At 48.9% G+C, this 19926-nt stretch overlaps 1 protein-coding gene across 4 annotated transcripts in view; it reads left to right on the top strand.

Annotated features, from left to right (window-relative positions):
- The window catches only part of RBM10 (RNA binding motif protein 10), a 464414-nt gene extending 445846 nt beyond the window's left edge, over nt 1-18568 (top strand). For all 4 annotated transcript variants that reach the window (XM_069647579.1, XM_069647578.1, XM_069647580.1 and 1 more), the window contains one exon: nt 17318-18568. In XM_069647579.1, the coding sequence (XP_069503680.1) occupies nt 17318-17443 (126 nt within the window). In that variant the 3' untranslated portion in view covers nt 17444-18568. The remainder of the gene's footprint in view (nt 1-17317) is intronic.
- The last annotated feature ends 1358 nt before the right edge of the window (nt 18569-19926 follow it).

Genomic DNA, 19926 nt, shown 5'->3' with positions numbered 1-19926 from the left:
CACAGCTGCAGCCTACGCAGACTCTTGACGTTCCTGGGACTGATTTGGCACACGTCCTCCGAGGGTCTTCCCTTCGGAGGACAAAATCTCGGCCATCAAGAGGGCCACCGCCCACTTTCTCAGCATAGAAGTGACCTCGGCATGGTGGTACCAACATCTCCTGGGTCTACTGCCAGTGGTCATGCCGCACACGAGAATAAGGAATTCAGCTGCACTTGGCGGCCTTATGGAATCGGGAGCAGGGCTCGCAATCCGAGAGCATCTACGTTCCTCCATCTCTCCACCCGGACCTAACTTGGTGGTCCAGGGACTGCAACCCACAGAGGGGCAAGCCCTTTTGGCCGCCCTCCCCGCAGGCCACCATCACCAGATTCCTCGCTTGAGGGCTGGGGAGCCGCCCTGGGCGATCTAGCAGTCCACGGCACCTGGACTCGACAGGAGCAGGAATACCACATCAATTGGAGATAACGCCATCTGGCTAGCGCTCAGAGCATTCCTACCACTTATCAAGGGCAAGGTTGTCCTCATGCAGACGGACAACTCGACCAGCATGTACGACGTCAACAAGCAGGGAGGCACCAGATCCCCTCCTCTGTGAAGTAGACTGGCGATCAGCATGTGGGAATGGGCCCTGGAAAATGCAATTTACCTCTCGGCAGTGGGGGATTCCAACCTGGAAGCGGACAGGCTCAGCAGGCTGTGAGCGGACGATTAAGAGTGGTAGCTAAACAACCTTTTTACTCGGATCTTCAGCTGGTGGAGTCACCCCCACGTGGATCTCTTGCCACCTGGCACAACAAGAAGTGTCCCCAGTTCGCATCCTGGCATGGTCAGGGTCCCGGCTCTCTAGGCGACGCATTTCACCTCCAATGGACCGGCATGAAAGCCTACGCCTTTCCGCTCACTCCCCTGATCCACCGGGTAATTTGCAAGATCAAGGAGTCTCGCCGACTCCTCATCATTCTGATAGCTCCATGGTGACCTGCCAGGCCATGGTTTTTCGGAGCTCCTCAGCCTCTCGGAGGTGCCCCTGATACATCGTCCGACGGGCCCAGCACGTCATCTGGCACAGCAGGGGGGGCAGAATCATCCACCCTGCAACAGGGAAACTAGCAGTCACAGCGTGGTACCTGAGCAGGTAACGCTTTGGCACCTTACCCTCTCAAATGCTAATCTGGAGATCATACAGGGCGCCAGGAGCAAAGCCACCAGGGCCCAGTACAGAAGCAAATGGACCAGATTCTGCCACTGGGCAAACTCCAAGGGAATTGATCCACTGGCTTGCAATTTGGACGACATGCTCTCCTTTTCGGCGCACCTCGCTCATTCGGGCATACAGGTGGACACCTGCCGCACATACCTTGCAGCCATTGGGACTTACAGATACTTGGAGGAAGGCACTTTTTCCTCCTCTAGCCCTATCTTCAAGAGACATCTGACGGGTCTTGCTAGGTTCTACCCGCCCGTCAAGAGACCGCACCCTGTGTGGGACCTTAACATAGTCTTGGGCGCCCTGGTGCACAATCCATTCGAGCCAATGGCATCCGTGGACATCAGGCTGGTCACCATCAAGACGGCCTTACTAGTCGGCCTCACCTCGGCTCGCAGAGTCAGCAAGATATACAGGTGCTGGTCGCCTCAGAACCATAAACCACCTTTCACAAAGACAAGGTTGCACCCGACATTTCTCCCCAAGGTTCCATCTGCATTTCACTTGAACGAGGAAATAGTCCTTTCTGTGTTCTTTCCCAAGGACGAAGCGCAGAGTGCTGCACTGCATGGATGTCGGGCGTGCCCTAAAATTCTACTTGGACAGGACCAGGGGCTTCCGCAAGTCGGACGCCCTGTTTGTCACTTTCAGAGGCTCGAGACCAGGCCTCTAAGGCTTCCATATCCCGCTGGATGGTCTCTGCCATCAAAGAAGTGTATGAGGGTGAGCACAAGCCGCTCCCGGCCAACATGCATGCCCACGCGGTCAGGGCCAAGGCAACGGCCATCGCATTCCAGCGCCATGTCCCCTGGCAAGTCCTAAGCAGGGCCGTCACTTGGGCCTCTCACTCGGCTTTCTGCAAGCATTACTGTTTGGATGCTGGCTCTAGATCTGATGCGGATTTCGGACAGCCGGTTCTCAGAAACCTATTTGCTTGAGGAGGGTCTCCTCTCCACCCTGGGGCTACAATCAGTTGTAATCGCCCATACAGTATGGAGGAAAGGGGACGGGACGTAAAAGTAATTATAAATTACTCACTGTACTGACTAACGTACTCTTAGTCCATAGTCCCCTTTCCTCCATACGTCCCACCAACCTCCCTTTAATCATACTGGTGTCATTAGGCAATTTAAATCTATTGTCAGCGCATCAATGGGGACTGAGGTGTGGCACCGGAGGGTGGGGTCAGGGCAGCGCATGCTCCCTGGGGCTCACCACCACGCCTCTAAAATTTAAAGGGATGAAGGTTTTTCTGGTGAAAAAGGTTTCCGCTCCCTTCTCTTGGAAGGGACACCCATACAGTATTGAGGAAAGGGGGACTATGGACTAAGAGCAAGTTCGTCACTATGGTGAGTAACTTATCATTTCGACTGGATGTTCCTCCCACATATTTCTTATTGCACTCCCATCCTACCCCTCAGTAGAATTTCCTGTGCTATTGCAGCTTCCGTTCCATCCAGGCTGAGTACGGTCACTCCCCTTTTTAGAAGGTATTTCTGGTGTTAAAGGGGAAAAACAGAACTAAAGCCAATGGGTGCTGCGCCTGCTATATATGCCTTCGGTGGAGGCCTTCGAGGGACATCAAGTCGACGCCATCGATGCACAGCGCCCTCTGTGCCAAGGATTTATTTTTCCCGAAGCAGCTGAAACTGGATATGTGTCGAAAGATGAGGAATCTGTGGGAGGAACATCCAGTCGAAAGAACAGCCTTACCCCAATGGGTAAGTAACTTGTTCTTCTCCAGCATGGGGTCTGGCATGCATTCCCATGCTCATGACTGTTCCCCCGTCGTCGTGCCGGTAATCCTCGGCAAGTGACAGTGAAAGTTTTTTCTTTTACTGTCTTTCTCCTCGAAACCAATCACTGCTCCGAGTCATACTGCCCTCAGCCAATGACTACCCTCTCCCTAAACCCCTCCTCTGGCAGCCATCTTCAGATTTTTCCAGCACATTCAGTTTTGCTTCGTGAGCGTTTTTTCGTGCTGTTTCGAGAAAGTCCTATATTTGTCAGAGCGCATGGGCTCTCCTCTCCATCGTCCGACAAGCGGGGACGGACCCTTTTGTCGGTGAATTTCAGCGCCCCACAAGGGCAAGGAACGTCGAGTTTCGTTGGAAGTTTGCAGAAGACCATACTGCCTGCTCCACACCCCTGATCCTGTCAGAAGAGAAGAGGGGAAGCTCTTTTCAAGCTCTGTGCCAGATGCGGACTGCAGAACGTGTTTGTGGAGGACAAACACCTTCAGTGCTTCTGTTTTCACCTTGATTGCAAAGGAGATTGCGAAATCTGCCTCAGGTTCTCTTCCAGAACGATGAAGGATCGTCACAGTAGACTGGCGGCATGGCTCGGTGCCAAGGCCTCGGGCCCCAAGCAGGATCATGCCTCACCCAGGTCTGGCCAGTCTGAGGAGCGGGCTTCTAAGTCCTATGAGGGCACTCCGTGCGTGAGGGCCCAAGACAAGGCCAAACACTGCAAGTCTTTCTGTCTGGGTTGCGGGGTGACCTGTGATGGGCAGGGCGCGATCACCTTACAATCTGCCTCAATCTCTAGATCCAGCTCCTCTTCCAAAAATTAAATTGCCTAACTCAGCTGTGCTGCGAGAGGGGGCCAAGAAGCCTAGGGTGAAAGAAAAGGCGGCCGGCTGAGCAAGAAGGGCCAGGTGGCGCATGAAGTATAGTTTACTATCGAGATGGTTTTGGCCGCTCTCACTAAGGCCAAAGAGGCGGACCCGGTGAAGGTAGCCCTGACTGCGCCCAGGGTATCCCTGCTCATGAGGCGGGAGGCCTGGTCTGGGGCGGTGGAGAAGACCATGGAAAAGAGGATGCCGTTGCTGAATCCGGTCCAGACCCCTTGGAATGCAAAAAAGGTTGGGGGTGGCGGGGGGCGAAGAAGCCTCAGGCCTGCCACAGGCAGTTCCCCAGGACACACAGGTTTCTTCCTCAGACCAGGAGGACCAGGAACACGGTCCACGAGGACATGGGCGACGACAGCAGAAACCGCAGCAACAACAGCGCGGGCCTATTAGGCCTAACGATCCAATGCCGCCAAGAGCAGAATCGCTGGACATCCTTTCGACCCTACATGCGGTGTCGGAAGTCCAGAAAAGGATGCCGCGGGCCCCAGTGACCCCAGCCCCGGATCAGCCTCCGGGGGGAAAAAGAGGAGACGCCATCCGGCACCTCAGTGTCAACCTCCAAACCCGCGGCAGGTGTCCGACATCGTCACGGCAGGCAGATCGCTGCATCCCCACCGGATGAGGTGGGGTTGTTTCATGCCATGGTCGCCAGAACGTCCAAGCTCATCCAGCTGTCAACCGAGGAGACCAAGAAGGAAGGTTTCCTCTACCAGAGGTGCAAGGCCAAAAGGAAAACCATCATGGCGGTGCCCCTCCTGGACGGCGTTTGGGAGGAAGGCCTGGCCCTATTGAAGAATCCAGCCAGAGCCCCTGCCAAGTGGAACAAGCTACAGAAAAAGTACTGGGTGCTGGAGTACGCACCCAAGTGCCTATGGTCACAACAGTCACCGGACTCTGTGGTGTCGGCGGCTCCGAGCAAGAGCTAGTCTAACCCTTCGTCCTCTGTCTCTTCAGACAGAGAGGGGAAGAAATTGGACGCCATGGGGAGAAAGGTCCTCTACTCCCCAGCATCGACCGTCAAGGCGGCCAACGCACTGGTGATCCTGGCCATGCACGACAAAGAACTGGCCCCAATTCTACCCGACGGCATGTGAGTGGAGGCAATCGCACTCCTCCAGGAGGGGCAAGTGACTTCGAACCATGCCATCACGGTGGCCTGGACATCGCTGACACATGTTTCTGACAGATGGGGAACAGGCTCTGCCTCCGTCGGCGAGGCTTGCTGAAGGCCGGCAATTTCTGCCAGGTGGTGTCAGGCAGAGTTTCTGTGCAGTACCCTTGTGGCCCACTACACACAACTAAGACTACAGGTGAAAGCAAAACCAACCTTTGGAAGTCTACCACAGTTTTTGGTAGCGCAGCTGAGCAGCCAGGCTCATCTCAAGAGGGGAATGTGAGCTGTAATGTTGCACAGAGGTCTACAATCACAGGTGTTCAACTCTTACACTCAAGGTTTCTTGGTTAAACACGTATTAATTTATTCAACAGTCAGTTATAAAACATTCACTAGAAAGAGGCAGTTAAATATCATACACAAATATACTACAGTACTATACACTTTAAGTTTCTGAGACATTCGGACTACGTTGAAGGAGGAGCATAAAGGCATGTGTTATTTAGAACATGAAAGGTTACAAGTTATTCTTAGACGGTGCAAATATTTAGAGTTCACCAGAAGAGTCAATTCAATAGGTTAGGCCAAAGTCAATGGGCTTAAGTCTTGGATAGGATAAGGCAGTTCTGATAGTGAAACGGAAAAGTCTTGGCACAAGTTCTTAGGAGTAGTTTGTAGCAAGAAGTATATGCTGGGTCACAAGCTGATTAGGCCTGTGAGTTGGGAAAGTTTTAAACACTTTCACCACGAGAGGTAAAAACTCTCTGGTTTTACAGTCCCTTTACAAATGACAAAAAAGATGCAGCTGATGACTTCTGTTCCTGGCAGTTCCTGCCGATCTCGTTGTTCCTGGGCCTCAGTCGTGGGGACAAGAGGGAGGCCGTCGAGACTCCTGCACTGGGACTGGTTAAAAAGCTGGCAACTGGCAAATATTTGATTCCGGTAGCTGTAAATCAAGCACACTGACTGGTATCTCCCTCGCTGGTTCTAAGGTTTCCTGCAGCACTCTGATGAAAGTCAACCAGCTCCGAGGTGAGTATCCAGGTGGCTTACGGTTAGAGTTGATTGGTCCCACCAACTCAAAGGGAGAAGTCTTCGTTGTGGTGCTTCTCTGTCGAGATGAACTTGGCGATTCAGACCTGCAGCAGGGCTTCACAGGGCAAACCAATGGTCCAGGAGTTGTGCAGCCGTCCTCTTCAAGCTAGCCTTTGGTTCTTTCGTTCCAATGGTTGACTCTGCCTTCCTAGCTAAGAGACTTGCCTTTTATCCATTTTCCTCCCATTCATTCCAACTTAGCTGCCACTCACCCAGCACGGTGGCTGCCCTTGTTGGACAGTCAGCTAGCCAATCGCGCCAGAGTGAATTCGGGTCTCCTAGGAGACCAAGCACAGAGTTTTCAAAATACACAAGAGTGGGGGAAAAACTCACTCTCTCCAGGTAAAAAAATCAAGTCCTCAAAATCCAGAAAAATTGCTGGGGGTCTCTAAGGTGAAGGGAATTGGCACATTTTTGATAATTCTCCCTAGCGGGAGGTCCAGACAAGGGTGCTGGACACGCCATTTGATGGGGATAACCTCTTCGGGAAGGCTGTCGATTAATCCTTGCAGGCCATCAAGACTGATATGGAGACTGCCGGTGCCCTGGGCACTCTCCAGCAGCACAGCTCTTCCTTTAGCACCTCTGGCAGAAAATCTGGCATATCGAAGTAAGGTTTTGGTGGAAGCTCCTCGTTTACCGTCAACCCTCCGAGTCTACAACCCAGGAGGCCTACCCAGACGGCTGCTCCAAGGCTTTCGGTGGTGGTGGTCACAGCCGTCGTCGTCCCCAGGGCAGAACGCAGGCGCAGAAGCGGGAGTGATGTATGTTTTACACTTGTGTTCCTTGATTATGGAGTTTTAAGATCACTCCATAGGCATCTTTTCATGTGTTAGACAGCACCCTCAGTGCAGTGACACAGGGATGTCTTTTTAGACTTCCCAAAGGTTTAAATACCTTCTCTTCGATAAACTACTGTTTCCTAGACCCAGCACGCACTATCTTCCTATAGAGTGCTGGAGGAGTTACCCATTATCCCGTTTCTAGAAACTCATGTAGCAGTCAAATGCTACCCTTTTCTATCAAAATGGCTGGTGGCAGTGGTTTTACAACAAACTACCATGATTTTTCCCATCCGCGAACATTGGTAGTCAAAAATCGCAGGAGCCATTTTTTTCAAGATGGCGCCTTAAGCTCCTTTGTTTAAACGAGTCCTGCTCTCCTTTTTCACCATTTCTTTTTAGAAAGGTCTTTCTAGTGTTTCTTTATGCGCCAGACCAGGTTTGGTCCCTTTGTTTCCATGCCTTTGGCGGCCTTCAGGACTGAAGACCGTCTCTGGTGTCTGAGTGTCTGGGGTGGGCAGGAAGTGATGGAGGTGCCCGAAACTCCCTTTATTTAGTCTCCTAGGAGACCCAAATGCACTTCAGACGATCCTGTGCAGGAGTCCCCTGACGTCCTCCCTCTTGTCCCCATGACTGCGGCTCAGGAACAGTGAGGTTCTGCCGGAACTGCCAGGAACCAACGTCTTCAGCTGCATCTTTTGCTTCATGCTAAGGTACTGTGCCAACCCGATTGAGAGAAAGCTTCTCTCGCAGTGAAAGTTTGTGGAACTTTCCCAATTTACAGGTCTAATCAGCTTGTGACCCAACATATGATCTTTTTTCATACACACTACTTCTGAGAACTTTGGCAAAGACTTTTCCGTTTACTTCAAGAACTGCTCTTTCCTATCCAAGACACTAGTCCATTGACTTTGGCCTATGCCTATTGAACTGAATCAAGTCCTCTAGTGAACTATAACTATTTGCACTGCCTAAGAAAGTATTTGTGATCTAATCTGCTAACCTGAGCCTTTTTGCTACCATTGAAAGTAACAAATGCCATTTTGCTCCTATTTCAGGGGAGCCTAATTTGTTCCGAAACTTATTGGTTTCTTAGTGTGTTTGTGTATAATATTAAATTGCCTCCTTCTAGTAAAAGTTTTCTGAATTCTAAATGATTGTGTAATATATTAATGTGTTTTACCAAGAAACCTTGAGTATAAGTGTCTACTTGAACCACTGTGATTGTAAGGCCTCTGTGTAACCTCTTGTACTGCTCACATTCCCTCCTGAGATAAGCCTGGCTGCTCAGCTCGCTACCACAAAACTGTGGTACAGACTTATACCAAAGGTTAGTTTTTGCTTACACCTGTAGTCCTAATTGTATGTGGTGGTCCCAGAGGGTACTGCATGCAATTCTGCCTAACAAGGCCCATCCTAGACCAGCAGCGTCTCAACACGTTAATCCAGTGCCAAAAAATTCGGGAGGGTCACGCTGCAGCACATGCTCCTTCCAACAAGAGGAAGGAGACTTCTTGACGTCGCTGGATTTGGAGGACGCCTACTTCTCCAGCATGGGGTCTAGCATGGATTGTCATGCTCATGAATATTCCCTGTCGTTGGGCCGGTAAAGAGAAAAATCAGTTTTGTTTCTGAACTGTCTTTCTCCTAACAACCAATCACTGGTCTCTGGGTCATACTGCCTCCAGCCAATGACTACCCTCTACATAAGCCCCTCCTCTGGCAGACAGCTTCAGATTTTTACCGCACGTTCAAGTGTTGGGAGTCCTTGTGATATAGCTTGTGAGCTTTTACTGCATTTTGCGGGGTTTTCTTTTTTCTTTTTCTTTTTCCTAAGGGTTTTGCTCTAGTTTTCAGTCAATCGAGCCTCAAGCTCCATCGGTCCATCGTCTGACTGACGGGGACCTGTTTTTGGCGCTTTCTACGGCCCTCGAGGGCGATTTTTCATCAAGTTCACTTTTTGGAGGATTACAGAAGATTCGAGGAGTGGTGGTACCCCCAGAACCGCTCCAAGGGAAACAGACTCTGGATACCATGGTCAGGGAAATTTGTCTACGCTTCCCCCCCATCCACCTGACTCCCCTACTTAAGAAGATAGTGCACAAGATGCACCAGGAACCAGTTACCACGATTTTGGTGGCCACCATGTGGGCCCGCCAACCCTGGTTCGACTCTTCTAATGGAAATGTCCCTCTCCCCTCTGAAACTACCCTGCCCGTACAACATGCTGTCTCAGGACAGAGGGGAGACACTACATCCATGCCCGTAAACTCTGAACTTAGCAGCCTGGCTCCTGAGGTTATAGAGTTTGGACACCTTCAACTCCCTCAGAGATGCATGGACATACTCAGAGAGGCTAGAAAACCTAACGCTCGTTATTGCTATTCCAGTAAGAGGAAATGCTTTGTCACTTGGTGTAAAACCAAGGGCGTCCATCCCATTGACTGCTCGCCGCCTACCCACATTGTGTTCTACCTAACTCATTTGTTAGACTCACGTTTGTTTTTTAATGCCCTAAAGGTTCATCTAGCTGCTCTATCAGCCCACACTATGTCACAACAGAAAGTGTTGTGGTGGAAAATACCTGTTATTACGGCTTTTATGGAAGGGGTTAAGAGAATTTACCCCTCCCCCAGCTCCCGGATGGGATCTAAATTTGGTTTTGACCAGACTCATGGTCTCAGTTTGAACCAATGCATAAAGCAAGTCTAAAAGACCTTACTTTTAAGACGGCCTTCCTAGTGGCTATCACTTCTATTAGAAGGGTTAGCGAACTACAGGCCCTTTTCAGTTCTAGACCCTTTTGTTACAGTCCACAGGGATAAGGTGGTTCTGCGCACTCATCCCAAATTCATCTCAGAGTTCCATGTGAACCAATCAATCTAACTGCCCACTTTGTTCCAGAATCCCACTAGCATGGCTGAAAGAGCCTACACACACACACACTAGATGTGCGCAGGGCAGTCATGTTTTACCAGGAAAGACCCAAACCACTGAGGAAGACACGTTTTTCGTTTCAGTGACAGCTGGTAGAGAAGGGGATCCTGTCTCTAAATAAGCTATCTCAAGGTGGATTGTCAAATCCATCACACTGTTATACTCTTGCTAAGAGAGAACTGCCCTTCAAGCCTAGAGCACACTCTACTCGGGGCACTGGGGCTTCCATAGCATTCATTGCAAATGTTCTCCTTGAGTCCATTTGCAAAGCGGCAACCTGGAGTTCTGTACGCACCTTTACAAAACAATATTGCCTAGACATTCATTCTAGATCTGATTCTCAGGTGGGACAAGCAGTATTATGACAGCTTTTCACTACTGTTACTTCTCATAACCCACCTCCAACTCTGGGTACTGCTTGCTAGTCTATCAACAGCATGTGATTCTAAGCAGATTAACAAGCATCAGAAGACATGCATTACTCACCGTAATAGCATTTCTGATGATTTTATCTGCTTAGATTCACATGCACCCACCCTGCCTCCGCGCGCGGGTGGACGGAACATGGACGTCTTACTACTTTCTCCCTTTATGTACTCACTCACAATAGCCTTGGGTTCCCTCATGTCAGAAAAAATACAATCGGAGGGACCTCGACGCATGAGGGATTTTGGGTACACTACACGTCACGATAGGGATAGTGTTACAGACACGCCTATGCCGACATCCCCTTTCGGTCCCTGAAAGACCAGATGCAATACTCAGTTACCACTGGGTGTCGGACCATATGCACAGCATGTGAATCTAAGCTGATACAATCCGAAATGCTATTACCGTGAGTAATGCATTTCTTCTTGTGGCCATCACCTCCGCACTACGAGTGGGAGAACCGCCTTATTTGACATTCCACGAGACAAGAATATCTGTTTTTAAAATTTGTTTTACAAATCTTAAAACAAACGGGGGTAGTCCTGCAGACTTTGCACTCGCTGGATGTGGCTAGAGCGCTGAAGTTCTATGTGGACCGTACGAAGAGTTTCCGGAAGACGTCACAACTTTTTGTGTACTTTGGCCCTGTGAACCATGGCAAGGCCCTCTCCAAGACTTCCATTTCCATGTGGCTCTCCGGCTGCATCACGCATTGTCACCGGTTGGCAAACCGTTGCCTGGCCGTCCAAGAGCTCATTCGACCAGAGTGATCGCTGAAACTACGGCGTTCCTGTCTGGTGTGCCCCTGCTTGACAACTGCAGGGCTGCTACGTGGAGGTCGAAGCACACCTTCACAAAGTTCTACTGCGTCGACAGGGATTCCAAGGAGGAGTGCAGAGTCGGCCAGGCAGTGCTTTGCAACCTGTTTGCTTGAAGCTGAGCCTGGTGAGGAGGTAAGAGATACTTAATATTGAGCCTTGCCACCTCCCGTGGTTGTATATGTGTGTACTGTTATGTATTCTTTATTCATGAGCATGTTAATCCATGCCAGACCCCATGCTGGAGAAGGAACAAGTTACTTACCTGTAAATGTTGTTTTCCAGCATGGGTCTGGCATGAATTCACATGCAAACCCTCCCGCCTACCCCTCTGCAGCTCTTCTCTTGGTTCTACTGCCACTTTACGTACTACAAATCTGCAGATGGCTGCCAGAGGAGGGGCTTAGGTAGAGGGCAGTCATTGGCTGGGGGCAGTATGACCGAGGCCAGTGATTGGTTGTTAGGAGAACGACAGTTCAGAAGTGAAACTGATTTTTTTCCTCACCGAGGATTCCCAGCCTGACGACGGGGAATATTCATGAGCATGTGAATCCATGCCAGACACATGCTGGAGAACAGTTGCAGGTATGTAACTTGTTACTTTTTTGTTATTTCTTGTGTGCCTGCTGTTGCTCTACCCCCTGCCATTTTAGGTGGGATCAATCTCAGTGGCTCTTTTGTCTTCGGCAGGAATGCTCTGGATTCCCCGCCCAGGCTTCAGAGGGTCTGGAAAGGCAGGAAGCGAGGGAGGAGTCCAAAACTCTGCAGCCATTTGTCTTCCACTTTGCCTGAAGGGAACATACTCCCAGTGGGGGCTGGCTGTCATGACTGGACAGTCAGACCGCCCCTTGCTGTAAAATGCATGCTGTGCTGTAGTTCCTGATAAGTACTCCGAACCTGGAAGCTGCTGACAAGTCTCCCATTGGGCCTGAATCCGTAGATGAAGAAATTGCAGCGGAGACTGCTGTGTAACCAGAGCCTGCTGTTACCCTTCCTTCCAGGCGACCTGGGAACTCCAAAAATGATGCCCCAGAGCTTAGTGAGATCCCCTAGACTCAGGACCTGCATTTTGAGGCATCCCATGTTGTGCTGCGACCTTGCAGGGCTGCAATACCATGGGACTGCGAGCCATTGTGCATTCCATGGTATTGCGAATGAAGGTCTGGGACCCCCGAGCAAGAGAAACCAAAGGGGTCTGGGATTTGATAGAAGGAATCCAGTGCCACAGGGATCTGGGACACAGCAAAAAGAAAACCTGGCAGGGTATTGAACCGGGTATAACTAAGATTGATTGAAGAGCTAAGAATGGATTGGGATCCACGCCCAATAACAAACTGCCTCCAAAACTGTTTTCATAGTCACTGTGCCTGGCAGGATAGTGAACCAGTAGGTTGTGAAGATTGTGGGAAAGACCCGGGGAAGGGCAAAATACCCTTTGGTATTTAAGAACATTGTGGAAAGAGTCAAAAGTAGACGTCATTCTTTTGGCGCTGTAACTGGAGAAAGGCCAGGGGAAGGGAGACGCATCAGAGTTAAGAGGAGGGGGTCCTTCTCTTGACATTGTATCACCTAGAAGTGAACTTCGAATGGATTGTCTTCCCACATATTCCTCATCTTTGATACATTTGTAAGTCTGCTTGCCGCTTCGGAAATCTTTTTCTCGTAGAGGAGGTTGAGATCCTTTGAGGACACCCCGCTCACAGGGGTTCAAGAGAAGGCCAAGCTCTGCTACGTTGGCGCCACTGGGTTCGCTGCAGACCCGGGTCCCATGTCGGGCAAAAGGCGGTCGCCATCACCAGCAATCTCAACGGTGAGCCGAACGTCGAAAAGGTCTTCAAAGAGGAAGTCCCCAAACCTGGCAGAACTGCGTGTCCGTGGACAAGCCGACGAAGGACAAGTTGGAGGAGGACTCGTCGAAGCTGTCTAAGACATTGCAGCATGCCAGGTCAACAGCCGACGACGGCACAGTCGATTGACCCAGACAAGCTCATTGACGTTAAAGTCAAAGACGACTGCTGCGATGTCGCCTAAGTGGGTCAGCAAAGGAGGTGCCAGCCACTCCACGGGTGTCTCTACCCCCAAGGTGAGATGCAGCTGTGGAGGCAGAATAGAAGGCGGCAGACACTCTTGGGTCAGGGGTGGACCCAGACGGCTGCAGGTAAACAGCCTTCTGCGAAGGAGAGCGAGACTGTCGCACCGCTGGAGCTTCCCTGGTAAGTGCATCAGGGTGCTGTCGCGTACCAATGAGGACAACCATCTGCAGGACAATTGCTACATGGATCACGAGGGTCACCTGCTTGCAAGAGGAGGCGTGTCAGCTCCGTTCACCCCTTGACATGGGGACGTGTCGCTGGATATTCTAAAGACCCTGCACACACTGGTCACCAAAATCCAGCATCGGATGCCTCCAGGACTTTCGCCCTCATGTGACAAGCAGGAGCCTCTGAGGCTAAGATCACCTCTGTGAATAAGACTACCATAGGGGGGGGGCTCTGGTCCTAGCCACCATCCGACAACACAACCACCTTGTCGTGAAAAGACCTCACCCAGAGCCCTGGACTAGCATACAGACACGGCCAACGATGACTACAACTTCATAGCGGCCGACAGGGAGATGCTGCACGCGGACGTGCTTCATAGGACCTCCCCACCTGATGAAGTGTGATCATTCCATTACATCATATCAAGGGCCTCAGAGTTGTTTGTTAACCCCCGAAGAGACCAAGAAGGAAGGCTTCCTATACCAACGGCACGAGTCGAGAAGAGACATCTGTTCCCTTCCTGGATAACATCTGGGAGGAGGGCCTGGCGTTGATGAAAAACCTGAGTACAGCCCCCAACCAAGCGGGACAGGCTGGAGAAGTGCTGGTTCCCCAATTCAGCCACCAGGTGCTGAAGGTCTCGCCATCGCCCGACTCGATCTCGGCAGCAGTAAGGAAGCGCTCGGCAAAGTCGTCGGCATCCATGGTACCTCCGGATCAGGAGGTGCAGAAACTGGATGCAATGAGTAAGAGAATAATATACAGGGCAGCCTCTACCGTTAAGGCAGCTAATGCCCTAGCCATCTTGTCCCGATACAACAGGGAACTATTCATGCCATTCGACAGGGACAGCCTTTTCGGGAAGGCGGTTGACAAGTCTTTACAAGCAATAGACCGCCACAGAGACGGCCCGCTCCTAGGGAACCTTGCAGCAGCGACTGCAATCCTTTCGTTCTTCCAGAGGAAAACACAGAAGATCCTCCAAGGGATATAATACACGGTACCAACAGCCTCCACGTTTCCTCCTCTCAGGAAGCGTACAGGAGTTCCTGTCAAGGCAGCAGAGGGCAGCAACGCCGCCTGCAGGGCAGAGCGCCAATGCCCAAGCAGGCCAGAACCGGCCGTGACATCGGGCCCCCACCTAGGTACCCCGGTGGGAGGGTGGCTGGCGAAATTGGTCGGCACGTGAGAAATCACCATGGGACAAATGGGTGCTAGGTGTTCTCGGACAGGGACACACCGTTGAATTTCAACGCAGGTGTTCTAAATCCCTCCAATTCAGCGACAAACAGACCACAGCTTCTGCAGGAGGTGCGCGCCATGTTACAGAACGGGGCAATAGAGTAAGCTCCCGCCCCCAAACCCCACCCCCCCTTATACCCCACACCTGTCACCAGGGCTGAGTATTCTCCAGATATTTTCTGGATTGAAAGACCACAGGGGTTGGAGGCTGGTCCCAGATCTTCGTAGTCTCAAGTAATTGAAGTCCCAGAAGTTCTGTCTGGTCACTTTGCAACACGTACTCGGCCAGCTTGAGCAAGGAGATTTTCTGACGTCATTGGATCTGGAGGACGCCTACTTCCACATACCCATTCTCAAGAAACACTGCAGGTTCCTTCAGTATGTGGTTCAAGGTCAGCATTACCAGCTAAAGGGCCTGCTTTTCGGCCTGTTATCGGCCCAAGGGTGTTTTTATGAAGTGCCTGCACCCGGTGGCGGCACATCTTCGTCTGCAAGGCATCCACGTATACCCCTACCTGGACAACTGGCTGGTGCGTTCCCGCTGAGGTGCTCTGGTGGGCCGACCACACATCGAAGACCGTGCGTCTACTGATGGAGTTGGGTGTTCTCCATAAACTGTCCCCAGTCTTGCTTTAGTCCATCTCGGGACGCGCTGGTTCTAGGCACCCGACTCAACACAGTGACATGTCTGGGGTATCCTTGGAGGAGTGTGAGATCCATGCAGGCAAATGTACAGTGCTTGTAGCCGATAGCGACGGTTCGGTCTATCAAGTTACTGCTGTTAACAAAGAGTAAAGTCTTAAACTTGTGTGCCCATTTCTCTTTATTACATTAATTGCCTGTATGTGACACGTGTTTCGACCAAGCGCCATCTGGCCCATACATCCTACGGTAAAACCGGGATGAGATCTGATTGGGAAGGTACAAGGGAATTGATATCCCATACACTTATGTCTGTGAGAAGTTCCTCTTTACTAACACAGGACAATAAAATAGAAACGGCCCAGTCTTGAAGACCGAAGTACAGTTGAAACACTTGTCACATATGAGCAATTAATATAATAGAGAAATGGGCACACAAGTTTAAGACTTCTTTGTTATCAAACATTAACATAAGTTCAGTCAATTATCTATAGAGTAGCGCTACATAGAGGTACCAAACCAGAACATACTGTTGAATGTATATATTTGTGTCATATGGTTTTGTGTGAAATTACTACCTGCTAGTTTAATTTCTTGCTATGCTCTGAACCTAAATAAAGATATTATATTTTTTATAAAGAACTATCGAAGCTGAATTATTGTGTGGTGTTCTACGTGGACTCAATGGGCACCTGGCCAGGCACGCACTCCTGAGACTAAGCCATGACTACCCTTGACACTACCTTGATTGGGTTTTGGCTAAACTGAGTCTCCATGTTCACCATAACTAGGGTGACTTCCTAAATCTGCCTAACGGTGCTGATTTTCAATTTGAACACCCCAAGATCTTCATTCACCAAGAGCTGGCAAATGGCACCCTACCAATACATAGGCATGTAGCGTTCAGGAGTTGCCAGACAAACTTCATAGTACACAGGTCGACACACACATGTGGATCGGGGTGTCTGGAATACCCCAATTGAGTTTGAACAGGAAAGCTACACTTACAGAGAATCCATTATGTGCTGTGAAAGAGCCTATGCTTGCAGAACAACTATTTTTGCCATCTCTTATAGCCAGACAAAGGCCACAAAACAAAGTGGAGCAGCTGTATGACTAATAGAATGCCTTCGGAGATAAATGCCCATTCATGGTAGCCGTAGGGTAGTTAAGTGCTACAAGAGCTGTCACCGGCTTACTCACCAACATACCAATTACTATGGGACAAAATTAAGCGCTCAAAGTTGCCTTATACTGGTATACATATGGGCAATAAAGGGCAGTATATGCAAATTGAGTTGCAATGACATGGAGACTTTAGTTGGAAGTCTCTTATCACAGAGAGTCACAATCCAAGGAAATTTAAATCTGAGCAAGCACTGCCTCACCAGACCTTTAGTCGGGGATACTGATCAGATTCTAGCCGGAGCTACCATAAGGCACAACATTAATGAAGATCATTACCCACCCCTCCATTGATCGCCTTATGGGCCTTTTCCAAGATGCCTTTGTGTCGAAACCAATAAAGATAATTAAAAATCAACATTATTTTCAAAGATTGAAAAGCTTTCATTAAAAAATACACATTTCAAATAATTTAATCGCATAAATCAGTGGTAATGATGGCAAGAATGAATCAGTAAAAATTATACAAATAAGGCGTACCTCTTTATTTGTGGCCTATTGTTAAACAGAAATGTACTGTAATTTGCATCATACTAATCATTTTTTGCACCCTCCAGTTCCCATGATTTGCCCTCTCCTTCTGCTATGTCCTTGAACTTAGATGTTGTAAACAATCAAATTACTCTTAAAAATAAAACATAAGCTTGATATCTAAGAAAGTGCTGTGACCTGGCAGACTGGGATGTAGTTGTAACCCATGTTTTGCAACAGGGTTTATTTTTTTATACATTTTTTTTTTTAAACCCTGTCCTAGGGATCTACCGGGGTGTATATTAAGATCTCAAATATTTTCCTTTACTGGGTGGAATCATGCATTGAGTCTTATGATGTACTTGTCAGTTCTTCTGTGATACAGTCGCCTCAATTTTTATTTTCCCTATTTGAAAGCTGTCCGTTTTTGCTTTTACATTCTTTTTTTTCCTCAATGTGCATCTAACCTGTTTTTTGTTTACCTTTTCCTCCCACTTAGGCTCAGTCCAGGGTGCGAGGGTCTGGTCTTGGTGCCCGTGGCAGTACGTATGGTACAACAACAACAGAGTCATTCAAGGAAGCCTTGCACAAGACCATGGTGACAAGATTCAATGAAGCTGAATAGACTGCTTTTTAACAGCCCAAGACCCTTTCCTCTACTCCCATGTTGGGTGACAAAATGAGCTTCACAAAGAGAAAATTGGGGTTTGCTTCACCTTGTGATTTGGTTCCATGAAGGTTTGTGCAGTGTGGACATATCTCTGCGCTACTACTTTGGAAGTCACTGGCTCCATCCTTTCAGCTTTACGCACACGACAAACGCTGATTTTATTTTAGCGTCCACGTCCTTTCATAACTGACATTTCAATGCAAGTTAAAGGGGAAACTCATGTCGTTTAAGCTGCAGTTTCAAGGACTCTCTAGGCCTTGTGAACTTATATCCTACACTCTGCTGTGTGGAATGAACGTTTTTGAGAGATGTGTCTTGGGAACCTGCACTCCTCTGATAAAGAACTCAAATGGGGACTTTTGTTTGTTTTTAAAGCAGGCAAATTGGAGATCTTCACTGGAGTCTGCTTGGATAGCCCTGACCTAAACTTACCTGTTGCTTCCCTGTTTGGAAGATGGAGAATCCAAAGCCATTGTTTACCACAAGTTTTGGTGCATTTGACATGTTTCAATGTTGTGATTTGTTGAGCATATCTGCTAGGATGCCAAAAGAGCTCTTCTAAACCACTAGACATGTGAACCCTTTGCACTCTTAGTTTGCTTTTCCTGTTTTATTTTTATTCACCAGTTATTATGTGAAAGCCTTTCTTTTATTCCACATTGGTGACATGAAGGGCTTGCATTAAGATTTGGGAGGGAAATCGTGTGAGCGCAGGTCAGGGAACACGAAACAATCTGTATTTTATGTATAATAGTTATAAACATGGACAAGTGCTGTTGGTGAATGGACAAGTAAAAGCCATTGAGATAACATGCTGTGTTGGATTCCTGTCTTTTGCACTTGAACATTTACCCTGAATTCGCAATACCTCGAACTGGTGAAATTGCAAACAACTGGGATGATGCAACATCAGTTATCTGAAATGTTGGGGTAACAGTTGCAGCTCATCAAATACAGCACTTTGGCTTTCACAGTTCAAAATGAGATTTTCATAGTTTGTATTCAAAACAACTCTGGTCTGGTGACTCCAGGAATACCACATTGTACAAAATCTGTAAATTAAATAAAAAGTCAAACGTATGACATTTTTTTCTTTTTAACAAACATTAATTGTGCCATGTAGATTGCCATCAGAAAACAGGACTTTTTGAGGTGGAGTCACACTCCACAAAGGCCAACTGGTCCTACCTACCTTTCTCTCTTCTATGGTACATCATTATGGGGCTCCCCTTGAAAAATATTTGTCCATCGTGTCCCATTTGTGAGATTTCCTTGCTGGATAATCATGCTGCTAGCAATCACGATGGCAAACGAAATTCTGCAGGTATTGCTGGGCCAACAGATACCCGTTAACGTCTAGTCTGCATCAAATTCACTGTTGAAGGCATAGCGTTACACCTGTGAGTACCCAAACTTCCTAATTACTGTACCATCTCTCCACACTGTGCTACTAACTTTTAATGCATTCACTCCTGCTCCTCGTGCTGCTTCTACTCACCTCTCCCTACGCTTTCTGCAATTGCGCTACACTTCCTCCTTTCCTATCACTATTATAAAACTCAAAACTTGAATCTCCCACTACTCCATTTCTCGTCCACCTCCTTCCAACAAACGAAACCAACAAGCTAAAGTTCTGATGATTGTTAGTCTGCTTAGAATCACATGCTGTGCATATGGTCCGACATCCAGTGGTAACCGCAGAGTATTGCAACTCCCCTTTTGGGGACCGAAAGGGGACGTCTGCATAGGCGTGTCTGTAACACTATCCCTATCGTGACGTATAGTGTACCTATAATCCCTCACGCGCCGAGGTCTCATTGTTTTTTTCCACCCGGATAACTGGTCGCCCTATTGCGGAGCTCTTTCATAAGAGACATGGTTATATCCTTGTTTCTTGTGAAATCTGCTTAGATCACATGCTATGCATAGGCCGACATTTAGTGGAAGCTGCAGAGTATTGGTTGTTTTTCGAAACTCGCAAATGGGCGTCGAAATAGGGCGTGCCATAATACTATCCCCATTGTGACGTCCCCTGTACCCATGATCCCTCACGTGTGTGGGTCCCTCAGATTGTTTTTTTCCGCTATCATGAGCGGTCGCAAAACTATAAGCGGAGTCAATTTTTCAGCGTACACCGTTGAACTTTATCATTTAAGTTAGTGTTTTTTCCTGTCCTTTGCCGACAGTGTCACAACGCATAAAGACTGAAGGCTTGGAAGCAGACCATCGAACGGAGACTTCGGCGCCACTTGGCCTTGGAAGGCCCTTTCGGCCTTACAGTAGGGAGAGTGGGGGGTGGTCATAAACATGTTTCTGATGTTTGTTAATCTGCTTAGAATCACATGCTGTGCATAGGTCTGACATTCAGTGGTCACTGCGGAGTATTGCTTTTTGTTTTTCGTAGTCGAAAAGGGACGTCGACAAGGCGTGTCTGAAAT

The sequence above is a fragment of the Ambystoma mexicanum genome, chromosome 2q, assembly GCF_040938575.1.
Source record: "Ambystoma mexicanum isolate Mex_15411 chromosome 2q, UKY_AmexF1_1, whole genome shotgun sequence".
Classification (NCBI taxonomy): Eukaryota; Metazoa; Chordata; class Amphibia; order Caudata; family Ambystomatidae; genus Ambystoma; species Ambystoma mexicanum.
The sequence above is the reverse complement of the archived record's forward strand: the minus strand, read 5'-3'. Positions and strand labels throughout refer to the sequence as shown.